The 24,654-nt window shown below is 38.7% G+C and overlaps 1 protein-coding gene across 1 annotated transcript; it reads left to right on the top strand.

The window, feature by feature from the left end:
- Window positions 1–8,209: 8,209 nt before the first annotated feature.
- Window positions 8,210–20,825, top strand: LOC136753970 (deleted in malignant brain tumors 1 protein). The gene is made up of 18 exons (XM_066710348.1): window positions 8,210–8,231; window positions 8,648–8,956; window positions 9,752–9,796; window positions 10,277–10,594; window positions 11,052–11,096; window positions 11,322–11,639; window positions 12,097–12,141; window positions 12,367–12,684; window positions 13,480–13,524; window positions 13,750–14,067; window positions 14,525–14,569; window positions 14,795–15,112; window positions 15,908–15,952; window positions 16,434–16,751; window positions 17,547–17,591; window positions 17,796–17,846; window positions 20,092–20,208; window positions 20,451–20,825. The coding sequence occupies exons 1-18, from the start codon at window positions 8,210–8,212 to the stop codon at window positions 20,492–20,494; spliced, it is 2,766 nt and encodes a 921-aa protein (XP_066566445.1). The 3' UTR covers window positions 20,495–20,825.
- Window positions 20,826–24,654: the final 3,829 nt, after the last annotated feature.

The raw sequence follows: 24,654 nt of genomic DNA, 5'->3' as shown, positions 1-24,654 counted from the left end.
CTGCAGAGATATGGTAGGAGAATGAGGGGTCCCAGAGAGCAGGTGTAGAGTGAGAACAGGAGGGGGCCCAGGACAGATCCCTGGGGTACACCTGTTATGAGAGGTTGAAGTGTGGATGTCAGAAATGTCAAGGGAGGAGGAGGGGATGGAGTAATCTATGGTCAAAGGCTGCAGAGAAATCAAGGCGGATTAAGACAGAGGAGAGGGAAACCGTGGCACATGAGCAGGTTCAGTCTAGTAAGCAGAGCAAACAACACATGGCAGAGGGTTGAGGAGTGAGTGGCGAGATGGAAATTCACTGAGGCTGAAGGATTATAGAATGGAAGGGGAGAACCGAGACAGGATGGTGGTTCTGGATGGAGGTGGGATCAAAGTTGGCATTTTTGAAAATATGAATTATCAATTAACATTAACAAAACAATGTATTACAGATTTCGGTAAATCTATCTATCTATCTATCTATCTATCTATCTATCTATCTATCTATCTATCTATCTATGTTAGTATTTAACATAGTTTAACCATAGTAATGCCATTACTACTCGCATCATTATGAAAATATTTTTAAAATATTATTTTTTGTGTATCTTCCTATAGTTTTCACAGTGCTTGAGGTGCTCAAGATGGTGTTTTTTGTCAGCGTGATGAAGACAATTAAACCCGAAGGCATCTGTTTGGAGCTCTCTGCGTCTGCGTCTTGCTAATCCAAGCCAAGGTCTGTTACACATAATGTGTTATAAAATGAAGCTGATGGACGGCCCCACTGGCCAGTGATATCTATGGAGCGCCGTTTGTGCCAAAAGTGTTCGTCTGTCAATTTGGTATTTCATTGGGAAATTCGACAATTTGGCCTTTCAGCTGGCAGTTTGGCCATATAGAAGTAACTTCATCCAGTAATCTGGCAAGTAATGTGTTAATTTGTCAGATTCGTGTGTCAATTCATCCGTAATTACACTGGTCAACTATGTAATGTGGCTATTAATATAAACAGACCAACTGTCAATCAAGCACTGTGCCAAACCCACTTGAGTCTTTCTAGCCAATAGGAGCAGACACTCCTATTTTAACCAATAAAACTCCAGGCTCACGTAAAACAGCTTCAGCCAATCATGGTGCAGTTTATTAGAAAGGGTGTTTCTCTGTCTCTCACCTCGATCCATGTTTTTCCCCCTAATTAGAAAACCTGCGCTATGAATCCAAATCTCTCATCAGAAATCCTTCAGGCTATAAAATCGCACTTGCAGTCTTTACTCCGTGAGACAGAAAGACAAGCATCAATGGATTATATTTAATTCAAAATAGATTGGCTCCTTGATGGTGGGGCTGTGGGGCTGTGCCAGCCTCTTCTCAGTGGGGGGTTGAGGTGGGCTTGACATTATATTGGGGGGCTTTTCTTTACACCTTGTTGGCACACATATGTATGTCTTTATTTATTTAACTGTACGCACTACATGTGTTCATACAGAAAGATTTTGGTTTTAAACTTTACCCATTGCAAATCATTGCAATACTAGCTTACTACTCTAAGTCGGATAATGTACTGTATTTTTTAAATATGTGCACGCGAAAATAAACTAAATACATACTAAAGGCAAATAAACACTAACAATAAACTCCTTTCCCTAGCCAATTGAATACATATATCCATTTAAATACAATTAAACATTATCAAAATACATACAATCTGACAGTCTGTTAAAATGCCAAAAGCATCGTCTCTTAACCAGATGAATTAACAATTAATGCAAAAACAATAAGAACTTCAACCTTGGCATGTGTCATGTAGATTATGCTAATTGTATTACACACAGTATTTTTCCAGCAGCTCTCAGTGTTGCCGACTCGCCGTTATCATTCAAATATACAGATGTTTGGGTCAACACCACACTGTACTGTCCATAATAATAGTATAATAAAATACAAAGTTTAATCTTTGTGCTGGTGGGGGTACAGGGGGCTAAGACACTTATTGGGATAGCTGTAGCACCTGCAAGCCCCCCAGAGCCGCCACATCCTCTCTATGAAGGTGAATTTTACTCTAGGCAAAGCTGTGGTTAAGCCTTGCCTATTCAAACATAAACGAGCCTATGTTAATTGTGATTTTAATTTCCATATGATTACACAGACGCCAGTAACGCCCTTTCTAATAAACTGCACCATTATTGACTGAAGCTGTTTTACGTGAGCCGGAGTTGTATTGGTTAAATTGGCTAGGAAGACTCAAGTTAGTTTGGCACAGTGCATGATTGACAGTTGGTCTTTTCATCTCGAAATTCATTGGTTTGTCTGGAAGTTGGTCTGGTTGTCTGGAAGTTTGTCTGTTTATATTAATAACCACATTACATAGTTGACCAGTGTAATTACGGATTAATTGACACACAAATCTGACAAATTAACACATTACTTGCCAGATTCCTGAATGAATTTACTACTTACTATATGACCCAACTTCCGGCTGAACGGCCAAATATACGAATTTCTGAATGAATTTCCCAATGAACTACCAAATTGACGGACGAACACTTTTGGCACAAACGGGATCGGGTTCTGCAGTTCAGCGCCACCCGGCTGCGCGCTCTTCAGTTGTGTGCGCTCGAATGTGTGTGTATGTCGTCATAGACGCCATGTTCGTTTTTGTTGTAGTTCACACTAAACTGCAAAATAAATCGATTCCCGAGTTCGCTTTTTAAAACACTGTATCATTTATTTAACCGTAACAAATAGTATTTGCCAACATCCACAAAAACTTCACTGTATCGCATACATTAGTTACCTCAGAATTTCTCTTGATTCACCACATAATTCTGTCAGTGTATGTATATTTAATAGTAATCACCATACATTAAAAAAAATATACAATTATATGGCGAATAGACATTTAATTAATAGAACAGTAATTACTAAAATCTGAATTCACTCTAGTGGCAAAGGAGTGTATAGGCCTGCACGGTGGAGTCGACGTGAATTGCTCTGTTCAGTTAAAACTCACCCAAATCACTATTTCACTATTTGTATCCATAGCATCTTTCCAAGCAATCCACAAGATCTCGGTGCAATTTAAATATGAGAGCTGTTGGATTTATGGATTTTCTTCCCCCTTCACTATAGTTATTCAAATGTTTAAACAAGTGAACTAATTATATTCAAGGATTGTTTTTCTTCATACATTTTACTGGTTTACATTTTTCTCAGCAAGTGGCTGCATAAAAAAAAATCAAAATAAAATTAAAACAGGATAAATGCACACTTGAAAATACAATATGTGCAATCCACCCCTGTGCTTTTCCCTTTGCCGGAGAGACTGGTCATTGCGCCGACATTGGTTGCTGCAGTATCCGCATCTGAGGGAGAGAGACAGATTAGATTTCCCTCGTTGTATTTTTGCACAGAGACTTCCCTTATCTGTGTTGTTGCACAAGGACTTGTTTACATTGCACAGGACTTACCTTAATAATCTCTCTGTGGGAAGATATCAGAAGAGTTAGTGAGTTAGTGAACTTTTACCTATATATTTTACTAGTATTTTTTCTATTTCTTATTGATTAGGTTAGGGTTTTAGGATTTTAATTGCCCAGAATATTAAAGGCATTTTAGCTAGTTTTAGTATTAGTATTTCTACTATTTTTCCCTGTTTTAATCTCTTTTTGATTTATTGATTGTGTAGCACTTTGTCAGTGCGAGTTAATGAAACAAATCTCATACAATACAAAAACGAACAAGTGTACAATACAATACAGTACAATACAAGTATAATTATAAACTTTAGTCAATTAACAAACAGTAAAAGAAAGTGCTCAACTAATTTTACAAGAATGTCACCCTGTGACACCTATCTATGTTTGTAAAAAATATGGAGAATTCAATATACATGGGTCAATGACAAATAAGGTTTTCGAAATGAAAAAAATGCACAGCGAATGGGATGTTCACAATAATGTATTATGTGTATTGTTTGGGTTTTACCAACCAAGAAATGTCAGGTGGTGCATCTGTATATTAAAAATATGCTTTTAATGTATTTCCTACAACTGGATACAAGTACATACGAATAATTACATAAGACATCCTAAATTTCCCATTAAATTTATTTATGGGGCTTTTATTACATTTCTTAGAAATTGACACTTGCTTATGTTTTTAAGCATCCAATTTCCCATAGGGAGAGAGAACTTTTTAAAACTGTGAAAATTACTTGTATACATTGTATAAGGTGTTAAATCTATATTTATTACTTAACTTTGCAGTTGCAATGAAAATTGATTATTTAAAATATGAATTTGCTGGTTGCACCACCTGACCATGACTGGTGTGCCACCTGACATACTCAATAAGAATTGATTATCACAAAATAACAAAGACGTTCATGCATTTTATTCTGGTTTCTTTTGGCTTTTAACTCACCCCCATTTTTGCTTGTTTTAAACTTCTTAGGCTAAGTTCTATATATTTTTTTATATTACAATATTAATATGGACATTGTAAGGAATACAGGTATGTGAAACCTTTCAAATGAAAATAGACAAACTGTACTATAATTTTCTGCATAGTTGATCATGATCAGACAAACTATATTACACTATATTACACTACTACCAAGTTTTTTTTCACAGAAGCAGAAATGCGTCTTTTGTAATTGACATTTTTTACCTTTCACTCCATTAAAGTGTAAGGGATATTTTGAGATGAAAATGTAATGTTGAAATACCACTCAAATTGAAATTTGTAGAAGTTGTTGGGTGAAAATAGCATACGAAATGAAGGAATAATGTGCAATTGAAATAACCTATACGGAAGAATTTAGAGAAAATGTGTACCACAAAATGCTAAAATATAAATCACTGTTTTCATGAAATAGAAAAGGCATTATTTTCTGAACACCTAAAATAGTGAAAACATCTTTGAAAATATTTTAAAAATATGTTTGCTTTATGAAATGTATGAATTTATAAGCCTGACCATAAATTCATAAATTAATAAATTCAGTGAATTTATGGTCAGGCTTATAAATTCATACATTTCATATAATACATGAAATATTGTTTCATAGTTAATGTATGTAATACACTGAATTTATGGTCAGGCTTATAAATTCATACATTTCATATAGCAAACATATTTTTACAATGAGATGCTGGGTTAATTTATTTAGTTCAGATGTTTCTTTTAGAAACAAAAATGAATTAAAATAGATGCACTTAATTAACTTATCATACAGAAAGATTATTATGATCATTCAAATGTATTTAATATATTAAAAAACATGAATTAACATGATTTTTTTCCATTGGTGTAACTAATTCTGGTTGCACCATTTGACTTATTGGTTGTGCAACCTGACTTTTCAAACTCAATTCAAATCTAACATGCATTAACTTGGACATCCATATTAACTTTTGGCCTTGAAGTAAAGTGTATACATATATGTTTTTAAATAAAACATAAATTGCTACAAAACCATTTATGTTTTGTAGTTTTCCAGGGGTCATACCACCTGACGTGGTAACATGGCCCACCCTCAACATGGCTCAAAAATGTCAAATTATCATTTTTTTGTGAGAGAATTGCCAATCTTGTTACTGCTGCATAGGGGTCATTTGTGGTCTTCTTTTGTGATACCATATCCTGTTCATATTTTTCTTAAAGTGATATTACATAAAAATGTTTTTTTTTGTGGGTTGCGCCATTTGACATTTGGAGGAATGCATTTTTCGGACAATTTTTTTTTTAAATAGAATACATTTAACATAGCACTGTTTCACAACTTTTAATAATTTAAAAGCAATTCAACATACAACATACAATTCAACATACAATTATTCCATAAATGATTTTTACTACAAATTTGTTCTCTGCATATATGTTCGGACGATTGCACCACCTGACATTTTGGGGCTTTGGAACACCAATTCTCAAAAAATGTATTATATTTAAATACAATGAAATTGGGTCCATATAAAGTAGATATCATAAAATAATTTTAAATATTACATATATAAAATATACATATATTTAAAAAAATGTTGAGGAAAATAATGGCTTCGGACACAAAAAATGCACGTCATGTCATTGACCCATATATATTTTATTTTTCTTACTTTTTGTTTCAGGTTCCTCTGTGTAGGGTTCTGCATACTTTCACATCTTTATTTTGTTAATATATTACATAACCAATGCATTTGTGGTTCAGTTGAGCATTGCAACTTTATTATGCAAATGTATTTCGGCTGAATCAAAACGCATTAGAGAAATATCCCGCAAAAAGGTACTGGCTTACTGACTGAATTTTACCGCACTATATAAGATAATCGAAAACGCACTGTTAAAAAATAAAATTGAAATTATGTGCAACTCAAGAAAAGTAATCTACAATAAAATTAAAAACATCATTCATGCCCACAATACAATATTTATACAAAAAAAAGTTGCTACAAGTCACTGAGAACAACATGGTAAATAAACAAATACTGATAGAGAGTTTGATACGTTTTTTTTATGTAAAATTGTCAGGGTAAAATTTTATTCCATTGAATAAACCCACACACAGTTTCTCAGAAGCCTCACCCTTCTTGAACCCTTGCATGCATTTAGACAAATCTCAACTTCCCCTTTTATCTGTTGAAATAGTCTTGGAAATCGTTACACCTTCCACTTTAAGAGGCATTTCGGAGTGCAGTTAGAGACATGGGTTTGTTGTTATTTGTATGGACTCTGGCCCTTTTTCAGCATGGAGGTAAGTACTTTAAATATGGTTGCTTGGCATGGAAATATTTATAACAATCTACGTAAGCAAATAAGCAAATAATCAACCAAATAAAGAAATAAACACAATTTTAAAGATAGACTAACAATAGCCTCTCTTACATACAGTGAATCTCTTCTATCAAGACTGATGTTCCCTGTGTTCATTTTTAGAATCTGGGCACTCCTCGGGCACAGATGTGTCTTTATAAAAAAGTGTTTTATAAAAAATAAACACTCCTGTAAGACACCCGGTTTGGAAGTCATCCTGTATTAGTCCTTGTTCTGAGCAGTGTTAGTGTATTATGTTTGTGTCATTTTGAAGGTGAATTATAGATATGTGTTTTAAAGTGATGCCATATATCAGGGTAATTGTCTGCAGAATATGAAGGTAAAACTTTGCTGAATGTGTTTAATGGTTTATGGCCAGGGCAGATTCATAGATAACCTCGTAGAATTTCCCGAAACATTAGAATTAGAATGCTTTCCTCTATTCAGCAAGATAAAAAGGAAAACTACAAAAATTACATTAGATCTGAATATATGCCTACAGATAATCAAGAAACCACTATAACTACTGAGTTATGATATTTACAACCAGCATTAGGCAATACAGAAATGGAATGCTTTCTTTTAAATTAAATTGGATTATTTTACAATATTTTCTATATTTTACAGAAACAACTCCAGACTCCTGGCAAGGTAAGTAACCTGTCATGTCATAACGAGAATCATGATGTGACCCCCCCACTGCCTGTTCTCAGAGTCCACTTTCTCTTGCCTTGCCTCATGTGATGCAGAAATAGCAAGCCTGTGCTACACAGTACTGAGATGTAACTGGTCGGGCTGCCAATTAAGATGGTCCATCGACACTTATAAACAATTAATTTATGCTTCAATTCAATTGCTTGTAATCTGGAGCGTGCAAAAATTGGTTGAAACAGATCTTGCAATGTTCAGCAGTATGAAACGATAGGTAGCAAATACAACCCCCGGTTATCTGTGAAAGGAAGTATTTCCCAAAGGGGGAGGCACCATGGTCACCTGTCGATAACAGCGACACTGCCTTGAGGTCAGCTGATTGCAGTGGCTCGAACAGGGCCTTGGACAGTGAGTCCAGCACTACGTCAAGTCCCCAGTCCGGTAAGAAAGGGGTGTGAGGAGTCTGTAGCCAACGCGCACCCTTCAGGAACTGAGAGGCCAAAAAGTGTGACCCAGGTGGTTCACCATCAATTCGGGAGTGGTACCCAGAAATGGCCACCAGGTACACTTTGAGCATAGGCGGAGAATTGCCCTCATCTAATAACTCTTGCAGGAACTCCAGAATGACGCCAAATAATAAGTGCATGCGAATCGGAAGGTGCAGTACATATATATATATATGCAACCTTTACTTGTGCTATTTTCAAGTAAAAGGACAACATGAAAGGCTCTTAATCTTACGAGGCTGAGGTAATCCCAAGGGTAAAAAATGGCAAAGAGGAAGTTCCTGTGTGCGTCACATTATAAACAAACAGGAAGTAGGAAGGGATCAGTTTCATTGACACACAGAGGGGCCTATAGACTTATTCCTAGGATTTTGATAAGCATCCACGGTGACTGAAATATCCTCTAACCCATTGGGCAGTACTTACGATTCTAAAGATAACTACTAGCTATTTGAACAAGTCATATTCAGTCACATGACCTAGGACGCTGATTTATTTTGCAGGTACAGCACCCCTACTAAACTCAACAGATACTTATACAAGCAATAGTCAGTAAAATAATACTTCATATTAATAATACTTCAGTGAATAGATCACTGTGAAAACCAAGCACAGAAAATGATCTGTGAGAAGCGAGGGGTGGGGTCAGACCACATCTATATTGTCATGTTATTTTCTGTGTGTTTCCACTGTGGCTCAAGTCAGGCTGGTGAACGGAAGAAATAACTGCTCTGGGAGAGTGGAGGTCTACTACGGGGGCCAGTGGGGAACAGTGTGTGATGATGACTGGGACAGAAATGACGCTCGGGTGGTCTGCAGAGAGGTGGGCTGTGGAGAGACTGGATTTCATGCTGCTTTTACAAAGGCATACTTCGGACAAGGAAGCGGTCCTATTGTTTTAGATGACATTCGCTGTGGAGGGGACGAGTCCTCATTGATGTGGTGTAGATCACGGGGTCTGGGAATCCACAACTGTGGTCACTCTGAGGATGCAGGAGTCGATTGCTCAGGTAGGATGATTTCACATTGCTGCGTAATTCACTCTTATAGTGTGAGAAGCAGAATTACGAATTGTAGCAAAACAACCTTCTTCTGGTAACTAGTATCATTAGTTGGGATCCTCCATGTACTAAAAGTGGAAGAAGGATTCAGACACTTGATCTGTTCTTACAACAAGGGAGAGAGGAGTTGACCTTCATCTAAAGTTTAAAACCATTAGTAGTCTGGGTCACATAGCAGAGGTCACTTTACGCAAAGGGGCCTCTCAGCAAGCAACTGTCATTCTTTTCAGCCCTATAGAAGAACTGCACTCACACAGTTCTCCTCAACTCCCAAAAGAGACAAAAACCCAGGGACCACTCAATAGACCCACCCAACTCAATAAGCCACAAGGATCGTGGCATATTCTGGTGACTGAGTTGCAGCGCCACAACCCCTGTACATTGATACAACAGTTAAGGGCTCAGGGACACGGCCTGATTGAAATGACCTTTTCACAACCCTCACAACACAGTTCTTTGCTTTAGGCTCCGATCTTGAATCTGAAATATTTGTAAAGATTGAAAGTATTTTTCATTCATGACAATAAAGGCATCAGCACTGAAATTTGACAGGTGGGGCTGCCAAGTAACATTGTCCATCTTCACTTGTAATCAGTACATTTAAGTTCCTTTGAATTCCTTGTAATCTGAAGAGGGAAAAGTTAGATTATAACAAGTCTTGGAATGTTCAGCAAAATGAAACGACTGGTTATTTAAAGTTGATTTATTCAGTCACATGACTTTGGTCCCTGATTTAATTTGCAGGCACAGCACCCTTACCAAACTCAACAGATGTTTACACCCGCAACAGTAAGTAAAATAATACTTTATATAAATGTCTCTATGAAAAGCAAAGACAGACAATAATTGATGTGCAGGGACGAAGAACAGGGCAAACCTAATGAGATGAAGATTATGACAGGGTGTGATTCAAGTCTTGAAAATCATGAAACGCATTGGACACGTCAAACCAGAGGAGCTTTTCCAGATCTGCAGGGACACACGGACCCACGAACACAAATGGAAATTGGTTTTAATGGCATTTAAAAACAGAAAACAGGAGACATCTCATGAAGCAGACAGTAGTCACAATCTGGAACAAACTTCCCAGTGATGTGGTTGATGCCGACAATGTGGGGACATTAAAGAAAGGACTGGATATGATCCTTGGAACTATAATTATTAATGGACACCAAACGATCACAATGGGTCAAATGCCTTCCTCTCATTTATTACGTTTCTTTTGTTTCTGATTGATGCAGACATGTCATTTTCTGTGCGTTTCCACAGTGGCTCAAGTCAGGCTGGTGAACGGAAGAAATAACTGCTCTGGGAGAGTGGAGGTCTACTACGGGGGCCAGTGGGGAACAGTGTGTGATGATGACTGGGACAGAAATGACGCTCGGGTGGTCTGCAGAGAGGTGGGCTGTGGGGAGACTGGATTTCATGCTGCTTTTACAAAGGCATACTTCGGACAAGGAAGCGGTCCTATTGTTTTAGATGACATTCGCTGTGGAGGGGACGAGTCCTCATTGCTGAGCTGTAGATCACGGGGTCTGGGAATCCACGACTGTGGTCACTCAGAGGATGCAGGAGTCGATTGCTCAGGTAGGATAATTTCACATTGCTGCTTAATTCACTCTAATTGCGTGAGAAGCAGAATTACGAATTGTAGCAATACAGCCTTCTTCTGGTAACTAGTATCTTTAGTTGGGATCCTCCATGCAGGGACAAGGCCTGATTTAAATGACATTTTCACAACCTCAGAACACAGTTCTTTGCATTAGGCTCTGATCCTGAATCTCAAATCTCTGTCAAGACTGAAAGCCTATTTCATTCATGACAATAAAGGCATCAGCACTGAAATTTGACAGGTGGGGCTGCCAAGTAACATGGTCCATCTTCACTTGTAATCAGTACATTTAAGTTCCTTTGAATTCCTTGTAATCTGAAGAGGGAAAAGTTAGATTATAACAAGTCTTGGAATGTTCAGCAAAATGAAACGACTGGTGATTTAAAGTTGATTTATTCAGTCACATGACTTTGGTCCCTGATTTAATTTCAGGCACAGCACCCCTACCAAACTCAACAGATGTTTACACCCGCAACAGTAAGTAAAATAATACTTCATATTAATTTCACTATGAAAAGGAAAGACAGACAATAAGTGATGTGCAGGGAGGAAGAGCAGGGCATACCTAATGAGATGAAGATTATGACAGGTCGTGATTCAAGTCTTGAAAATCATGAAAGGCATTGGCCACGTCAAACCAGGGGAGCTTTTCTGATTGATGCAGATTGATGCAGACATGTCATTTTCTGTGTGTTTCCATAGTGAATCGAGTCAGGCTGGTGAACGGAAGAAATAACTGCTCTGGGAGAGTGGAGGTCTATTACGGGGGCCAGTGGGGAACAGTGTGTGATGATGACTGGGACAGAAATGACGCTCGGGTGGTCTGCAGAGAGGTGGGCTGTGGAGAGACTGGATTTCATGCTGCTTTTACAAAGGCATACTTCGGACAAGGAAGCGGTCCTATTGTTTTAGATGACATTCGCTGTGGAGGGGACGAGTCCTCATTGCTGAGCTGTAGATCAAAGGGCCTGGGACTCCACAACTGTCAGCACTCTGAGGATGCAGGAGTCGATTGCTCAGGTAGGATCATTTCACATTGCTGCTTAATTCACACTAATTGCGTGAGAAGCAGAATTACGAATTGTAGCAATACAGCCTTCTTCTGGTAACTAGTATCTTTAGTTGGGATCCTCCATGCAGGGACAAGGCCTGATTTAAATGACATTTTCACAACCTCAGAACACAGTTCTTTGCTTTAGGCTCTGATCCTGAATCTCAAATCTCTATCAAGACTGAAAGCCTTTTTCATTCATGACAATAAAGGCATCAGCACTGAAATTTGACAGGTGGGGCTGCCAAGTAACATGGTCCATCTTCACTTCTAATCAGTACAATTCAGTTCCTTTGAATTCCTTGTAATCTGAAGAGGGAAAAGTTAGATTATAACAAGTCTTGGAATGTTCAGCAAAATGAAACGACTGGTTATTTAAAGTTGATTTATTCAGTCACATGACTTTGGTCCCTGATTTAATTTCAGGCACAGCACCCCTACCAAACTCAACAGATGTTTACACCCGCAACAGTAAGTAAAATAATACTTCATATTCATTTCACTATGAAAAGGAAAGACAGACAATAAGTGATGTGCAGGGAAGAAGAGCAGGGTATACCTAATGAGATGAAGATTATGACAGGTCGTGATTCAAGTCTTGAAAATCATGAAAGGCATTGGCCACGTCAAACCAGGGGAGCTTTTCTGATTGATGCAGATTGATGCAGACATGTCATTTTCTGCTTGTTTCCATAGTGAATCGAGTCAGGCTGGTGAACGGAAGAAATAACTGCTCTGGGAGAGTGGAGGTCTACTACGGGGGCCAGTGGGGAACAGTGTGTGATGATGACTGGGACAGAAATGACGCTCGGGTGGTCTGCAGAGAGGTGGGCTGTGGAGAGACTGGATTTCATGCTGCTTTTACAAAGGCATACTTCGGACAAGGAAGCGGTCCTATTGTTTTAGATGACATTCGCTGTGGAGGGGACGAGTCCTCATTGCTGAGCTGTAGATCACGGGGTCTGGGAATCCACAACTGTGGTCACTCTGAGGATGCAGGAGTCGATTGCTCAGGTAGGATGATTTCACATTGCTGCGTAATTCACTCTTATAGTGTGAGAAGCAGAATTACGAATTGTAGCAAAACAACCTTCTTCTGGTAACTAGTATCATTAGTTGGGATCCTCCATGTACTAAAAGTGGAAGAAGGATTCAGACACTTGATCTGTTCTTACAACAAGGGAGAGAGGAGTTGACCTTCATCTAAAGTTTAAAACCATTAGTAGTCTGGGTCACATAGCAGAGGTCACTTTACGCAAAGGGGCCTCTCAGCAAGCAACTGTCATTCTTTTTAGCCCTATAGAAGAACTGCACTCACACAGTTCTCCTCAACTCCCAAAAGAGACAAAAACCCAGGGACCACTCAATAGACCCACCCAACTCAATAAGCCACAAGGATCGTGGCATATTCTGGTGACTGAGTTGCAGCGCCACAACCCCTGTACATTGATACAACAGTTAAGGGCTCAGGGACACGGCCTGATTGAAATGACCTTTTCACAACCCTCACAACACAGTTCTTTGCTTTAGGCTCCGATCTTGAATTTCAAATCTCTATCAAGACGGAAAACCTTTTTCATTCATGACAATAAAGGCATCAGCACTGAAATTTGACAGGTGGGGCTGCCAAGTAACATGGTCCATCTTCACTTGTAATCAGTACATTTCAGTTCCTTTGAATTCCTTGTAATCTGAAGAGGGAAAAGTTAGATTATAACAAGTCTTGGAATGTTCAGCAAAATGAAACGACTGGTTATTTAAAGTTGATTTATTCAGTCACATGACTTTGGTCCCTGATTTAATTTGCAGGCACAGCACCCTTACCAAACTCAACAGATGTTTACACCCGCAACAGTAAGTAAAATAATACTTCATATTCATTTCACTATGAAAAGCAAAGACAGACAATAAGTGATGTGCAGGGAGGAAGAGCAGGGCATACCTAATGAGATGAAGATTATGACAGGTCGTGATTCAAGTCTTGAAAATCATGAAAGGCATTGGCCACGTCAAACCAGGGGAGCTTTTCTGTTTGATGCAGATTGATGCAGACATGTCATTTTCTGTGTGTTTCCATAGTGAATCGAGTCAGGCTGGTGAACGGAAGAAATAACTGCTCTGGGAGAGTGGAGGTCTATTACGGGGGCCAGTGGGGAACAGTGTGTGATGATGACTGGGACAGAAATGACGCTCGGGTGGTCTGCAGAGAGGTGGGCTGTGGAGAGACTGGATTTCATGCTGCTTTTACAAAGGCATACTTCGGACAAGGAAGCGGTCCTATTGTTTTAGATGACATTCGCTGTGGAGGGGACGAGTCCTCATTGCTGAGCTGTAGATCAAAGGGCCTGGGACTCCACAACTGTCAGCACTCTGAGGATGCAGGAGTCGATTGCTCAGGTAGGATCATTTCACATTGCTGCTTAATTCACACTAATTGCGTGAGAAGCAGAATTACGAATTGTAGCAATACAGCCTTCTTCTGGTAACTAGTATCTTTAGTTGGGATCCTCCATGCAGGGACAAGGCCTGATTTAAATGACATTTTCACAACCTCAGAACACAGTTCTTTGCTTTAGGCTCTGATCCTGAATCTCAAATCTCTATCAAGACGGAAAACCTTTTTCATTCATGACAATAAAGGCATCAGCACTGAAATTTGACAGGTGGGGCTGCCAAGTAACATGGTCCATCTTCACTTCTAATCAGTACAATTCAGTTCCTTTGAATTCCTTGTAATCTGAAGAGGGAAAAGTTAGATTATAACAAGTCTTGGAATGTTCAGCAAAATGAAACGACTGGTTATTTAAAGTTGATTTATTCAGTCACATGACTTTGGTCCCTGATTTAATTTCAGGCACAGCACCCCTACCAAACTCAACAGATGTTTACACCCGCAACAGTAAGTAAAATAATACTTCATATTCATTTCACTATGAAAAGGAAAGACAGACAATAAGTGATGTGCAGGGAGGAAGAGCAGGGTATACCTAATGAGATGAAGATTATGACAGGTCGTGATTCAAGTCTTGAAAATCATGAAAGGCATTGGCCACGTCAAACCAGGGGAGCTTTTCTGATTGATGCAGATTGATGCAGACATGTCATTTTCTGCTTGTTTCCATAGTGAATCGAGTCAGGCTGGTGAACGGAAGAAATAACTGCTCTGGGAGAGTGGAGGTCTACTACGGGGGCCAGTGGGGAACAGTGTGTGATGATGACTGGGACAGAAATGACGCTCGGGTTGTCTGCAGAGAGGTGGGCTGTGGAGAGACTGGATTTCATGCTGCTTTTACAAAGGCATACTTCGGACAAGGAAGCGGTCCTATTGTTTTAGATGACATTCGCTGTGGAGGGGACGAGTCCTCATTGCTGAGCTGTAGATCACGGGGTCTGGGAATCCACAACTGTGGTCACTCTGAGGATGCAGGAGTCGATTGCTCAGGTAGGATCATTTCACATTGCTGCTTATTTCACTCTAATTGCGTGAGAAGCAGAATTACGAATTGTAGCAATACAGCCTTCTTCTGGTAACTAGTATCTTTAGTTGGGATCCTCCATGCACTAAAAGTGGAAGAAGGATTCAGACACTTGATCTGTTCTTACAACAAGGGAGAGAGGAGTTGACCTTCATTTAAAGTTTAAAACCATTAGTAGTCTGGGTCACATAGCAGAGGTCACTTTACACAAAGGGGCCTCTCAGCAAGCAACTGTCATTCTTTTCAGCCCTATAGAAGCACTGCACTCACACAGTTCTCCTCAACTCCCAAAAGAGACAAAAACCCAGGGACCACTCAATAGACCCACCCAACTCATTAAGCCACAAGGATCGTGGCATATTCTAGTGACTGAGTAGCTGCGCCACCACCCCTGTACATTGATACAACAGTTAAGGGCTCAGGGACACAGCCTGATTGAAATGACCTTTTCACAACACTCACAACACAGTTCTTTGCTTTAGGCTCCGATCTTGAATCTGAAATATTTGTAAAGATTGAAAGTATTTTTCATTCATGACAAAAAAGGCATCAGCACTGAAATTTGACAGGTGGGGCTGCCAAGTAACATTGTCCATCTTCACTTGTAATCAGTACATTTCAGTTCCTTTGAATTCCTTGTAATCTGAAGAGGGAAAAGTTAGATTATAACAAGTCTTGGAATGTTCAGCAAAATGAAACGACTGGTTATTTAAAGTTGATTTATTCAGTCACATGACTTTGGTCCCTGATTTAATTTGCAGGCACAGCACCCTTACCAAACTCAACAGATGTTTACACCCGCAACAGTAAGTAAAATAATACTTCATATAAATGTCTCTATGAAAAGCAAAGACAGACAATAATTGATGTGCAGGGACGAAGAACAGGGCAAACCTAATGAGATGAAGATTATGACAGGGTGTGATTCAAGTCTTGAAAATCATGAAACGCATTGGACACGTCAAACCAGAGGAGCTTTTCCAGATCTGCAGGGACACACGGACCCACGAACACAAATGGAAATTGGTTTTAATGGCATTTAAAAACAGAAAACAGGAGACATCTCATGAAGCAGACAGTAGTCACAATCTGGAACAAACTTCCCAGTGATGTGGTTGATGCCGACAATGTGGGGACATTAAAGAAAGGACTGGATATGATCCTTGGAACATTAAATTATTAATGGACACCAAACGATCACAATGGGTCAAATGCCTTCCTCTCATTTATTACGTTTCTTTTGTTTCTGATTGATGCAGACATGTCATTTTCTGTGCGTTTCCACAGTGGCTCAAGTCAGGCTGGTGAACGGAAGAAATAACTGCTCTGGGAGAGTGGAGGTCTACTACGGGGGCCAGTGGGGAACAGTGTGTGATGATGACTGGGACAGAAATGACGCTCGGGTGGTCTGCAGAGAGGTGGGCTGTGGAGAGACTGGATTTCATGCTGCTTTTACAAAGGCATACTTTGGACAAGGAAGCGGTCCTATTGTTTTAGATGACATTCGCTGTGGAGGGGACGAGTCCTCATTGCTGAGCTGTAGATCACGGGGTCTGGGACTCCACGACTGTGACCACTCTGAGGATGCAGGAGTCGATTGCTCAGGTAGGATCATTTCACATTGCTGCTTAATTCACTCTAATTGCGTGAGAAGCAGAATTACGAATTGTAGCAATACAGCCTTCTTCTGGTAACTAGTATCTTTAGTTGGAATCCTCCATGCACTAAAAGTGGAAGAAGGATTCAGACACTTGATCTGTTCTTACAACAAGGGAGAGAGGAGTTGACCTTCATTTAAAGTTTAAAACCATTAGTAGTCTGGGTCACATAGCAGAGGTCACTTTACACAAAGGGGCCTCTCAGCAAGCAACCGTCATTCTTTTCAGCCCTATAGAAGCACTGCACTCACACAGTTCTCCTCAACTCCCAAAAGAGACAAAAACCCAGGGACCACACAATTGAGCCACCCAACTCAGTAAGCCACAAGGATCGTGGCATATTCTGGTGACTGAGTAGCTGCGCCACCACCCCTGTACATTGATACACCAGTTAAGGGCTCAGGGACACGGCCTGATTGAAATGACCTTTTCACAACCCTCACAACACAGTTCTTTTCTTTAGGCTCCGATCCTGAATTTCAAATCTCTATCAAGACTGAAAACCTTTTTCATTCATGACAATAAAGGCATCATCATTAAAATTTGACAGGTGGGGCTGCCAAGTAACATGGTCCATCTTCACTTGAAATCAGTACATTTCAGTTCCTTTGAATTCCTTGTAATCTGAAGAGGGAAAAGTTAGATTATAACAAGTCTTGGAATGTTCAGCAAAATGAAACGACTGGTTATTTAAAGTTGATTTATTCAGTCACATGACTTTGGTCCCTGATTTAATTTGCAGGCACAGCACCCTTACCAAACTCAACAGATGTTTACACCCGCAACAGTAAGTAAAATAATACTTCATATAAATTTCACTATGAGAAACAAAGACAGACAATTAATGATGTGCAGGCAGGACCTCACTAACTGCAGGATATGATTCATACTTATAAGTTCACTTTAAGATCTTAGATCCTACTGAATTCGCATCTGCAACACCTGGAGGACTCAGAGAGGTCACTTTGACAGCTGTTGTTTTCATTCACAGACTCACACACCCCATCAAGCAGGCCAGAAACACACACTTCTTCTTATTGCAGTAAGTATAACCAATGGCGTCGTGCCACTGGGGTACGGGTGGGGGGGGGGTCACGTGCCCCCCCAAATTATTTCAATTTTTTATGTCAAACCTAACATTTCAGTAAAAATGTTACATCTTAAATGATACCTCACCACTTCAGCTACAGCTTGCAATTTAGCTACAGCCCCTTTACTAGAGTTTCTGTTGAACGTTGGGAGCAAGGCAGCAAGGACGGTACAGCAGTACATCACACTCTGATCGACACTTTTATTACAAAATGTACTTCAATATTCCTTTTGTTTAGGCATTTTAGTTTATCTTGCTATTTCAGTGGCAGTTTCAGACATATATATTGTGCCGTTTGTTTTCTGTAACTTATGCAATCTGCTTAAAACAAAATGTAAGTAATTAAAACCTATAGGCGTTGTTGTTTGCTCTCTCATACTATTGTTTTATAAGGTGTGTCTATAAACTGTTTAAAAATAGTTGAGCTATTAGATGTGTAACAGTGTTGTGTAGCAAAAATTGCTGTCAATAATTTTAATTTTGGTACTTTTTTTAAGTGTTCAGGTGCTTTCCTGCATTTCAACTGCTGAATGTAATTTAGCAGAGAAGAAGAAAACAGTTAGATCTATAGTAAACTAACTACAAAATTGCCCCAGAATTATTCACATCCTTCGTAGACTACAGTGGGTTTTAACATAAATGCAATAGTACATTCAGTATCTGATGCATAAATGAATGACCATAGTATTTTCAGACATTCAGTATTAGACTAAATATACTCTACTAAATGTAGACCATATCTGCATATTTGTGAAATACTCAGACCGGCCCGTCTAGCACCAACAATCCTGCCACGCTCAAAATTGCTTAAATCACCTTTCTTTCCCATTCAGACATTCAGTTTGGAGTTCGGGAGATTGTCTTGACCAGGACCACACCCCTAAATGCATTGAAGCAACTGCCATGTGATTGGTTGGTTAGATAATTGCATTAATGAGAAACTGAACAGGTGTCAGTAACTTATGTATCAACTTGCATGAAAAATATTTGTAAATGTTAACTAATTAATTAACTACTTAGTTAACATAAAGAAAAGAGATATATTTACAAAACATGAACAGTGCTAATTGGTGTGTGACAGAGGTCCGTAACAGGGGAAAAGGTCTCAGGTGCGAAGTGCAGGGGGATGGTCTAACACGCAAGGGGGTCAGCCAGCAAAAGGAACAAAGAAGGCTAGACAGAGTCGTGGTTGGGATTTCAAACAGGAGGTCAGGCAATCAGGCATACAAACTAGATCAGAAAATCCAGGAGTCGAAGATTAGAGTAAACAGGCGCAGGTCATACACAGAAAAGGTAAACTAGTGCTATACATGCTCAGAGTTGATACAAAACATATGGAAGACTTCACAGTAAACAAAGGGAAACCGAGTGGTATAAATACAGGGAGCAGGTGAGGTAATTAGACATGGGTAGGTGTGCTTAATTAGTGCATAATGTGGAACAATTAACTAATAATGAGGAAAATGCGAACAGGGAGACGGATAAGAACAACTAATATTCTGGTGAAAGTGACATCTGTAGGTGAATTGGGGAAGTGTGCGGTGTAGATGTAACATGGTGTTAACTAATACATAAGGAGCACTAGTAATGCATTGGTAAGTCAGGAACAGTTTGCAGTTTGCACTACACTACACACTACCAAAAGGGTTGACCAATTCACTAATTAGCTTAATGTAATGTGTGATGAAAACCATATAATAATTATTTATGTTTCCCCATCTCTCTACCTGAATAGTTTAAGCCTACTGCATTTCAATAGGATTGGAGAAACAATAAAAACTTGTTTCTGAATTCCTAACAATGCTTTTGCAATATATATGTTGAGCAGTACATTCAATTACCCTTACATTTAAAATAAGTTAGAATACCCTATACATGTAGTAAAAAGTATTAAATACCAACCATTTGTAACATTTGTAATGTGTTTTCCAATTGTGCCCCCCCAAAACATTTAGCTGCATGACACCCCTGAGTACAACAATAATTATACAAATTCCTTTCACAGGGAAATACACAAAACAAGAAACACCATTCCAGAAACAAAGCAGTACAAACATCGACCATGGAGATTAAAGCAATCACGTCTTTGACTCTGTGAAACTTAACCTGGATTCTATCTATATCTGCATTGACTAACATTCACCAGACAGCAAGAATGCAACAGTATATTCTTATGTGTTTCTGTCTCTCTGTGCAGAACCACTTGATGAAACTGAGTCCACCATCTCTAAGGTCTACCCTGCGCTGGTCATCGTCAGTTTGGGTGCCGTGACTGCAGCTGTCATTGTGATAGGACTGAAAGCCAGACGAAGAGGTAGCGTAATCTCTCTGGATTTACTTTCACTTTAGGATCTCCAACTTTTGAGTCTCTAAAATGTAAAGCTCTTTCAATTTCTATCTGTCAAAATACAAGTCATCAAAATGTTTTCTGCATGGTTGTGAATGGAAGATTATTGTTTTCCCCAAGGATGAATTTGCATACACTGTCATAAATGCATCACAGTGGATAATCTTAATGTGATGGAAATTAATTATTTTTTATTTTTTCTTCCGCAGCCACCTTAAGCAATACCAAAGAAGAGGAATATGAATTGCTCTAGAGAGCACCAAGCATGCCACGTGGAACAGTGTCATATGTGATAGTGTTTAATTAATGGCGCAAGCTGAATAGGGTGCCTTTGTCTTTGTCTCACTTCATACTTTTTCTATTGCATCAAAATGTGGAAAAATTAATCAGAAATTATAAAGTGCTATGGTTTGCATTTGTCTCTACAATGGTGTCTCAGATAACTGAGCTCAGAGAGCAAGCGTACACAATGAGCTACTTCATGTTTGCATCTCTGTTAAATGCTTCTGCTCACAGAATTGTTTTATATTTGATTGTCTGTGGAATAACATAAAATAAACTTTCTTGCTCGGTGCACAATGCAAGTTTGAGAGTTTCCTTCTCATGATTGCCCACAGCTAATGCAATGGGACCCACTTTTCATGCAGTGATTGTTTACCTCATCCTTGGCATTATTCAACTCATTCCCAAGGTCTCTGCAATGTGTTGAGTTACAGGCATATTCAAGCGATTTTTCTTCTTAGAAAATGAATAATACAATAACCACAAATATAAACAATTACACACAGCAAACATAATTAATTAAAAACAAATAAGAAATCAATATAGATACCAATCGAGTCAGAGTCTGTCTGCCCATCAATATACAGTTAGGTCCATAAATATTTGGACAGTGACACAATTTTCATCATTTTGTCTCTGTATGCCACCACAATGGGTTTGAAAGGAAGCAATTAATATGTTCTTTAAGTGTAGACTTTCATCTTTAAGTTGAGGGTAGTTACATCCAAATTGGGTGAACGGTGTAGGAATTACACCCATTTGTATATGTGGTCCCCCCAATTTATGGGGCTCAAAAGTAATTGGACAAACTAACATAATCATGAATTGAATTGTGAGTTTCAATACTTGGTTGCAAATCCTTTGCAGTCAATGACTGTCAATCAGCTGTCTTTATTTCCTGTAAGCCCCTTGACCAGCACCTGCATATTCAACCACTGACTGCCTTCCATTGGGAACACTTAGATGTTGCCACTGTCACAGGGAGTCACCTGAGTAGCCAGAAGGAAAATTAACAAAGGCAAATTACTGGTCTGCACATAAATTGGTTGTGGGGAGACTGGATGCCATGCTGCTTATCCAAAGGCATACTTTAGACAAGGAAGCTGTCCTATTGTTATAGATGATGTTTGCTGTGGACGGGATCAGTCATTGCTGAGCTGTACATCACAGGGCCTGGGAGTCCACAACTGTGGTTACTCTGAGGATGCAGGAGTCGATTGCTCAGGTAGGATAATTTCTCATTGCTGTTTAAGTCACTCTTATAGCGTCAGAAACAGCATTACAAATTGTAGCAAAACAGCCTTCTTCTGGTAACTAGTATCTTTAGTTGGGATCCTCCATACACTATAAGGGGAAGAAGGATTCAGACCCTTTGGCAAACTCGCTCCTCACAGAGCCAGCTTAGGCGTCTCCTTTTGATAAGAGCAATCGGTAATTTTAGTAAGTTTAGTTGTGTTAAGGTCTTTATTAAATCTTGTACAAACCTTGTTTTGTTTGGATTGCGGGAGTGACATGTATGTCTGTGTGCATTGCCATTTTGGTTTAATTAAAGGGGTACGGGCCTAACAATTAATATTTAGAAAATATTATTTATTTAATATTAAATGCGTTATTTAATTAGACTTGGTTCAGTTCAGCATGTATAAGATGTCACCTTTTTAAATAACTGAGTGTATTGTATAATACAAATTTTAGAAATACTCTGTCAAGCTTCCTGCATTCATACATCACCAGGGACAGAGAAAATGAAACACTGACACAGTGTGATTGTAGTTCTGCTCATCTACAATATATCTGGGTTACAGGACAAGGACAGCGAAGCAACTAGCAACACTGGAAACAGGATAAGAGCAAAGGATGGACCGACATCAGGCCTTCGTCATTTTGAACATCGGGCCAAATTGGGTATGATGACGTCAGGCCAACGTCAGCCCGATAAGCAAAAAGACAATGGCTCCATGTACTCTTCCAGCGTCGGTCCGACCACTCATGATCAGTCGGGCCAACGCTGTCCCAAAGCTGCTGTGCTATCTGGGTTTGGACACATCCCAAATGCATACCTCCTCGGTAATATAATGTACACCTCTATGCTGGCATTTCTAGCTCTTGGGCTGTCTATTCTAATGTGTGCCCTCGCCCTTTTCTGTGGTTATAAATAATAATAATAATAATAATAATAATAATAATAATAATAATAATAATAATAATTATTATTATTATTATTATTATTATTATTATTATAATTATAATTATTATTATTATTATTATTTATTTATTGGCAGACGCCCTCATCCAGGGCGACTTATAAAATATAAGCACAATACAAAGTGCAAAAATACATTGCATTATTACAGTGCAATTCAAAGCATAATACATTTTACAAATTCCAGTTTACACAAGTGTATACAATATATGGGGTCTTACATCCTGGATTGTAAAAGTCGAGTGCAGACAACATGTTAGGTCACAGTCAATTGGGGTAGGGAAAGGGAGCATAGGGGAGATCAAAATAACAATACGAGTAGTTGTAACACAAGGCAAGTAGTATGAGAAAATGTTGTAAAGTGCTTTCTTACAGGACAGTAAATGACTAAATTACAAGTACTGTCTGAAAATATGTGTTTTGAGTAAGCGCTGGAAGGAGGTCAGGGACTCTTGACTTCCCAGGGATGAGAAGGAGCGTGAAGGAACCTGACACGAGTGTGTTAAAGGGCATGGTATATGTAGTACAGAACACTGAACGAAAGAAGACAAAAAGGAAATGAACACTAACTGTAAGAGGGTTATTATCGGCCTTTCTTCTCTTTCTATCTCGCTCTCTGAGTTTATTTTCGTACACAGTGTTTTAGCTGACATTCTGCTGATTAGGCTTTGTGTCCTTCAGGACTTTCCTGTCTGCCATGTTTTCAGTTTCTTTAATGGTGTTCTCATTTCTTAAGAAAACTAACTGTGTCAGGCAGAAAGAAAAACTGTATCAGGATTTTAACTTACTGACAATTGCATGTCAAAAGTTATTTTGCAACTGCGATGTTACTGAATGTTGTAATCAGTGCTTGAAAGATTCGTCCTATGACCTCTGTTAGGTCTCCTGAGCGTGCTCGCCTGAGGCCTCTTGATTATGGTCAAATATGATGTTGAATATTAGTATGGTAACTCCTCCCTTCTTTATCACTTGATCACTTTTATCACATTTTCTCCTGGTTGGAACTTCTAAGTGTTTAATATGGACATTATAAGGAGTACAGGTATGTGACACCTATCAAATGAAACAAGACATCCTGTACTATAATATTCTGCATAGTTGATCATGATTAGACAAATCTATATTAGAGTACTACCAAGTTGTTTCACAAAAACAAATGTTTGTTTTCTGAAATATTGACCTTTTTGACCTTTTTCTCGTCATTAACATCTATGGGAAATCTTGATATGAAAATGTTATGTTGAAATACCACTCAAATTGAAATATGTAGAAGTTGTTTGGTAAAAATAGCATAAGAAATGAAGGAATAATGTTCATTAGAAAGAACCTAGCCTATGTGGAAAGGTTTAGAGGAAATTTGAACCATAAATTACGCACAAAAGAGCCATTTCTCCATTTCGACACTTTCTGCATTGTTGATCATGATTAGACAAACTATATCGCAACACTACCACCTTTTTTCCCCAAGACAAATCTTTTCAATTTTTTTATTTATTTGAAATGTATTTCAATGTAAAAAAATATATATACTATTCAAAATACAACTTTTAAGACAGATTGGGTGAAAATCTGATAAAAAAAAATGAGTTTTGATCATTTATTTTATATGTATTAATAAAACCAAGAAACCACTAACCATGGATTAATGAACTCACTCAATTAAAACAGAATGCCGTAGGTTTTCCACATGGCATGGAATGAGAGTATAATAAGATACAAGCAGTCCTGTCCTCTGCTAGGTCTGCCTACTACTCTAATTTAATAGAGACACATCAGAATAACCTGCATTTTCGTTTTAATACAATAGCGACACTTACTAATCAGCAGGTAAAGACTTCAGAGGTTATCCCCCTGTATCAAGTCAATGGCAATAGAAAACAGAATTGGACACATACACAAATGCTATAGCCGATGCTTGCAGTCCTTCA

Source organism: Amia ocellicauda, chromosome 7 (genome assembly GCF_036373705.1).
Source record: "Amia ocellicauda isolate fAmiCal2 chromosome 7, fAmiCal2.hap1, whole genome shotgun sequence".
Lineage (NCBI taxonomy): Eukaryota > Metazoa > Chordata > Actinopteri > Amiiformes > Amiidae > Amia > Amia ocellicauda.
This window is presented reverse-complemented; position numbering and strand designations above follow the sequence as displayed.